Source organism: Aphis gossypii, chromosome 2, assembly GCF_020184175.1.
Source record: "Aphis gossypii isolate Hap1 chromosome 2, ASM2018417v2, whole genome shotgun sequence".
Lineage (NCBI taxonomy): Eukaryota > Metazoa > Arthropoda > Insecta > Hemiptera > Aphididae > Aphis > Aphis gossypii.
Window position 1 is genome coordinate 65,862,613 of NC_065531.1, and position 7,396 is coordinate 65,870,008.

General features: G+C 24.8%; 1 protein-coding gene across 1 annotated transcript; it reads right to left on the minus strand.

The window, feature by feature from the left end:
• Nucleotides 1–873: 873 nt before the first annotated feature.
• LOC114126193 (erythroid differentiation-related factor 1-like) lies at nucleotides 874–7,396 on the minus strand. The gene is given in 17 exon segments (XM_050200233.1): nucleotides 874–1,046; nucleotides 1,197–1,398; nucleotides 1,457–1,635; nucleotides 1,791–1,948; nucleotides 2,016–2,464; nucleotides 2,555–2,728; nucleotides 2,806–3,047; nucleotides 3,106–3,255; nucleotides 3,903–3,949; nucleotides 4,016–4,242; nucleotides 4,316–4,575; nucleotides 4,648–4,826; nucleotides 4,906–5,046; nucleotides 5,758–5,904; nucleotides 6,097–6,202; nucleotides 6,276–6,487; nucleotides 7,385–7,396. Coding segments are annotated over 17 exon segments (3,015 nt in total). The 3' UTR covers nucleotides 874–916.

Consider the following 7,396-nt stretch of genomic DNA (forward strand, 5'->3'; position numbering starts at 1 on the left):
GTTTTGTATACAAAGTGTTTTGATGTGTTTTTATTGATTTGCCACGAAAGTTATTACAAATTGATACTTAAAATTTACTTAAATAAAAAAAATGAATAATAAAGAAATGGATTAATTACACATTCACATCTATACTAATAATGTATGAAATATTGACAGTATCCTTCTCTATTTCATATTATTATTTAATGGTAAGTTTCATAAACAATCAATCCGGGTAAAAAAGAAAAAATACAAACTTTAAGTACAAAACATTTATGAAAAAAAAAGTTAAATATAATCATAAATAAAAACAAATAAAAAATATTAGCAATAATCAGTAAACCTAAAATGCTTGGCTAATAGATAAATTAAAGTTATTATTTCTTCATTCATTTTGTGTAAGTTAAGCGTTTTATGCAGTTAAAAATGTATAAAAACTGTTTATAATCATTTATCAGCAAGGTACTGATTGTCAATAATTATAAATACATGTTATTAATACAAGATGGTGACCTATGAAGCACAACTTGTTTTTAAGACACAGAACAATTTGTCCAATATACACTCTAGTATTCATGAGATATCTCAATGGCATTTGTATATTGAATTTTATTAAATATTATTATGATTATTAGGGTTGATGACTTCTAGTACTTAAAAATCTTCTTTTTTTTTTTTGCTGTTGGAACCGACGACCGGGAGGGAACTGATTCCTCCCGGAGTACTTAAAAATCTAAAAATATATATGCTAAATATGTTTTAAATTTGATCTTCTTGTTATGAAAAAAATTTTTTTGATCTTTAGAAGTCAAACTAGAAATCTTCAACCCTAATTATTATCATATTTTCAAATTAGCTGTAAGACATTTATTTAGTATTATTTGTATATTCTTCTTTACAATACATAATTACTCTTAGTGTATAAATTCATTTCTTAATTATCACTAAAACTAGATAATTGATTTATAGCTATCTTAAGTTGTAAATAATTATTATCACCAGTAATGTTTCTTAATAATTCTTTATAAATGCTTTTCAGTTGATCTACATTGTCAGACAGCCATCTATAAGAATTTATTAAATTTGAATTACTATAAAATAATTTGATTTTAACCAAAATATCCTTAATCGTGTTAAGACAATTGTATAGTCTATACTGTATACAAACAATATTTGCGCATGATATTAACGTATGATATGGAGTGCTCACTTACTTGGACGTTTTAGTCAAGCCCAATTTGATCATACATTTCAAAAGATAACAAACATTTTGATGTAGAATTTTTAAAAAATTTAATTTTATCATTTCAAAGTTCAAATCATAGTCCTTATTTTCCAAAAACATTTGAAACACAGTATCATATTTTCTCAATTTTTTTATAATAGACTTGACATGTTTTTCTTCATGCTGTGTATCTGAGTCATAAGACAATATTAATGAGAATAGTTATTAATCATCATAATAATTGAGCACATTACATACCTATTTTGCCATCAATAAAACCCATGTCTAGTTTTATCATTTCTATGAGAACATTAAGACAATCAAATGTGCAATTTATCTTCAAATAAGTTTCATATGAAATATTATAGTATAATTCAATCTGAAGCAAAACAGAACCAATTTCTGGAGACTTGTTGGAAATATATTCTCTATTAAATAAACACACATATTTTATTTAAAATAAATTCATAACATCCACAAAAAATATTTACTCAGCACACGATTATAATTTTAGATAATGACATGTAACTAGATAAGACTACTATTAATATGTTTTTTAAAAAAGTAGGTATTTTTTACATACTCTAAACGATTAGAAAACAAAGATGCCAGATTTGAGTGAATATATGCTGATCGATACTCATACTGAAATCTATTGGGTGTATCGTTTTTCAAATCACAATAAGACAAAGCTTTATTGAATGAATCAATTATACATTTTTGTTGGCTTCTTGTACTGTCCTAAAAGTTGTAAAAACAATTTCGTTAAAAAATATATTTTATTTAAACTCAAAAATTGTTTACGTACTGGCTGTAATTCTGAATACTTTTGAATTGATAAATAGTACAGAATTGAAAATAATTCATAGTTAACATCGTCCCAAAGACTTGGATTATAACTACGGTCATTATTAAATTCTAATAAAATTTTCTCGTAGACTTTTATGGCCTTAAATTTAATGCAATATAATATATATATTATCAACTGAAATTTAATCAAAAAAATATGGAAACCAACCTTTAACAATAAATTGTCATCTTTCATAAATTCATTGATGGAATTCTGATATTTTGAACATTTATTTTGTGCATATATGCTTACGTTCAAATTTGCAAAATTTAAACCAATCCTAGTGAAATTAATCAAATCGCCTTGGTCTTTAAATATATCACTTCCCAGTGTAAAATAATGCTTTGATTTTTTTATTAGCCATTTTAACTTGATGGTAGTTAAAGGAGTATTAGTTTGTATGGCCACTAGGTACATAAAGACATAAAATAGGACAGTAAAATAAAAAAAATAAAACATTATTTTATCTATAGATTTTAAAATAAACTTCAACTTACTTATTATTTCATTCATATAAAATGTTGTATATTCATTGTAAACGAATCCCATTCGTTTATTAAAAATATTTTTTTTATCTGTTGTTAATAATAAAGCACGTGAGTAACAGTGCTCTGCTAAACTCAATATACTTTCTTTTGATTTAATGATCTTTGCTGGTATAATGTTTAAATCTGTTAACATTTTGATACAATATTTCTAAAGATTATTTAATCCAAGTAATTATTAACAGCAAATACTTTTATATTACTTTTGTTAATACAGTATTCAGAACTATTGTGTAGCAACATTTCTCTTAATTCAAAATCAAACATTTCATCAGATTCAATTTCGCTAATGTACTGTTCTATATTATCCCAACTACTAACAATCGATGAGAAGCAATTGCCACAATGTTCTAACATATCCTCGAATGAATCAAACACCTTATTATTGGAAACACGTAATTTACATTCAAGTGATCGGCGAATATAATTTACCGATATTCCATAACTAGAAAAAAAACTGTGCTTAGCATTTAAAAACTTAAAATATTTTGCACTTATCTAACTTTTTGGATGCATAACATTTTTCGCCTAAAATAAAATATATTTTAGATGCATTTTCATAGAGTAATTGTGTGAGATTAAAACTATCCAAATCACTGTTCTGAACATTAAGGGAATCAATCCAACTCATTGATATCAATTCAGTAATTATACTATAAAAATAAACGTCAAGATTAATAAATATTTAATAATTTAAAAACAATCCAGTTTAAATCAGTATTTTTAGATGCTACTTACTAAGACTCAATATCCTCAAGGTTTTTAAAATCTTGATACTGATTTTTCTTTTTCATGCCTTTATAATTTTTTTTATTACTTGCAATTACTTCAGAAATAAGATTTGTAATAATATGTCTAGTATCAGATGATGTTTTTTCTTCAAGTTTAACCTTTTCAAGATAACATTTGAAATTAAAATTATGTTTGTTAAATCAATTACATGTTACATACCATAATATCTTTATCTTTTTTTAAATTTTGTAAACAACTTAAAATACCTCCAATATAATACAATGCTTTATATAAACATTTGTCTACAGGTTTTAAATTATATTTTGATGTTAAGTATTCAGATACTAAAAAAATAAAATAAATGATTTTGAAAATCATAAATTGTCTTAAAACAAAAAAAAATTATAAAAATAATAATGAATAATTACTTTGGAATATACTTTTTTTTTCGTGCCATACAATTTCATAATTTTCATAAAAATATGGTGGAATGACATTAAAAGCATGGCAGGTATCTGAACAATCATCACAGTAATTTAAATCATTAGTTCTTAATGAATCAATATACATTTTATTGTAGATATCTAACAGCATGTAATTGACAAATACTATAATCTGAAAGTTGGAAAATAATTCTCATAATAAAAATATTAACAAAGAATACGAGTCTTTAGTAATTACTTCAGGGTATTCAGTTTTATCTAATAATTTTAAAATGTTGTTAAGTAAAAGTATAATTTTAACAGTGTTAATCGGTTTTTGACTTTCTGGGTTATGTTTTAGTAATTTATGAGCAACACGATATAACAATAAAGTCACTGGAATTGTAAACGGATTTGGGCTATCAGTTAATGATTCAGTATATAATGTAGTCAAATCATAAAGGTTTACCGTATCCTCATCTTTACCTGTAATTTAATAGATACAATTCATAATATACCATAATTTTATAAAGAATTCTGATAAAAAAATTAATTACACCTTTAAATAACCAGTACGTATGTCCAACAATAGTAGTATTTTCTTTTAAAAATGATATCATATATTGCATATAATCATAAATTGCACTCGGTGAAAAATTCGAGCCATTTAAACATGGTATATTCTCTGTCTTCACTTCCTCATACTTTTGGACAATACCATTTATATGATAGCAAAATTCGATTACAGGGATATCATTCATTAAGTTTTCCAGCCAATAATCAATTGCGGTTAACATACTTAGAGGTTTTGACATGTTTCTTAAATGAAAAAAAAAATATTAGTAGGTATTTATTTCATCAATAAAATGTAATAGTAGAAAAATATTAAACCTCAATCTTGTGCTTAAAGATGAATTATTGTCATTTCTGAAAATAGGTAAATCTGTACCTATGAACATTTTCAAGTCATTAAAATCCCATAAAACATTTCTGTTAAATAATTGGTTTATTTGAGGACGTTGTGGAAATACTTCCTCTGGCATAAGTTGTTTTAGTAAAGGAGAAGCTAACTATATATAATTGTAAACACAGTTTATTATGTAAAGTATTCATTAAAATAAAATGGTGATGTTTTTGAGTTAAACTTACTGAAGAAGTTTCATTATAAACATTATTTATTTGGCCAATATAGGAATCTAATCCTCCAATGCTATGGTGCAAAAATTTTGTTACCAAATTTTTATGTTCAATTTTTCTAGAACTATTCTTTTTAAAAGTGATACATTCCACCTATTATTTAAGAATATAAAATATTTAGATTCAGCAACATATTATTTACAAGTTAAAATTAAAAGCTTTTGACTAGACTAGTAAACTGAACTAAACTTTTATTTCTATGCTTTCTGAACTAATTTAAAATAGATCAAAATATTGATACTTAGTACCTAATAATAATGAAAATTGTATGATGTATATTTACATTATTATAGCTTAAATGTTTTGTATTTATTAGATAAATTGCAAAAAATAAATATTGGAGAATTGAGATTATTTCTGAAGTCTGTACTAAAATCATTAATTCATATTTATATTTATTTTACATGAGAATCAATTTAACAAGATATTTTTATTACTTTTAATATATCAATCTACAGTTAAAACTTGAAAGTAAAGTAGGGTTAAAATAGATATTAGGAATAATCAAATAGTTCGTATTTAGCTTATGACTGATTCGTTTAGTTCCTAATTGAAAATAAAATCTAGTAACATTCTAATTTTTAAGAAAAATTTTTTAAATTCTTTTATGCAAAACAATCGTCAAAACTGAAAATCAATTGTAATTATTATATAACACACGGTACATATAAAAATTATATTTATAATATTATTATTTATAATTATTATAATCATTGAGTTGTTTTAACTTAAATATAAGAAAAATGATCATAAAACATGTACCTACTGTGGCAATCAATCAGCTTTAAATGTGTATGAGCTTACCTTATTATTAGATGATTTTACAATATTTTTATAAAAGAATTTTTTAAGCCATGCCCATTTCTCAGATGTATCCTGTGTCAAGTGTTCCTCAACATCAAATTCATCTAATAGTAATGTCTTATCAATTCTGTGTACCATAATGCTAACCTAAAAATAATTTGGATAGTTTGAATTTAAAGACAATACAATGAAATTAGAATGTTTTAATTATTAGAATAATTAAATTATATTTAAACATCTAATGTAGATTTATCTATTCATACTATAAAAATTATTGTTGTATTTTTGTATTATACATTTATATATTGTGTGCTTGACAAATAGTTAATGTTTACTCACAGATTTCTTATTGTATGGTATTTTGCACAGATTCTTGATATTTTCTGCATTTGAAACGATGTCCTCTTTGCCAATGCATTCGAGAAACATATTAGCCATTTGAAAACTAATCAACATAAAAATCATAAGAATTGAATGTTTTGGTATTTGTGAAGATTAATATTCCCCACATATCTTACCTAGAAAAACCACGAGAATTGCCTGCAGTGTAACGCACACCCAATGATTCCGCCACGTTACTTAAAAAAATTTGTGGTTTCAATTTTAGATCAGTGTTAATCTTATGACGAATAAAATTGGGTGTTTGAACATTTGAAATCATAACAACGGCCTTTGATCTAAATTGAACTTGTTTATCATTTAAATTACTGTGCTGGGATTTTTGTTTGTCCTAAAAATAATATAATATACAAATAAATAATAATAATATAATATATAATATATATATATATATAATATATTATACAAATCACACATAAACAATTAATATGTAAATGGTTGACAAAAAATGACAACGGAGTCTATATTGATTGAATGACACAATAAGCATGGCCGCAAAGTACTATTAGTATGAAACACACAATAGAAATACAAACATGCTATTCGTTCAATAATGTAAAATCGTAATAAAATGTATTCAACTCACCATGACGGTCAAAGTTTAAATCTCTATGCGGATAATCAAGTAAATAGATGATATATGACGGCGGTTTGTATCGACTGACGAGTAATTTTCAGTAATCTCCTCTTATACCGCTGTAATTATAATATGGCTAATACGATTAAGCGTAAAACAAATAAGTGCAACAAATTACTATTAAATAAGAAAACGACGGTGACAGATAGAAAACATAAGTCCAAATGGTTTAAAACTTTGTACTATTCACTGCCGACATTTGAATAGTTGTATATGTAATAAGTATAATATAAACATTTAACACTACACTATTTGTTAAATTGAGGATTACGAATCACGAACCTAACCAATACAACATGACTACAAAATGTGCCACTTAATAAAAAGGCACGTCAGCAAAATCATTCTGCGCATGAGGTGTGCCCCAGACTTGGAATAAACGAGATAATCATGGAAAAAAATAGTGCTGCTTCAATTTAAATATGCATTAAAATGATACATTTGTTATATTGTGTTTATTTTTCTATTTTTCTAATAAAATGAGTTCTAATGAAACAAATAATGCGTTTTATTGATTATTTTTATATTTATTGTACCAACATATACATCAGCACAAGAAAATAATTATGGGGTTTCTGTACCTGCATTTACCAAGAAATCCAT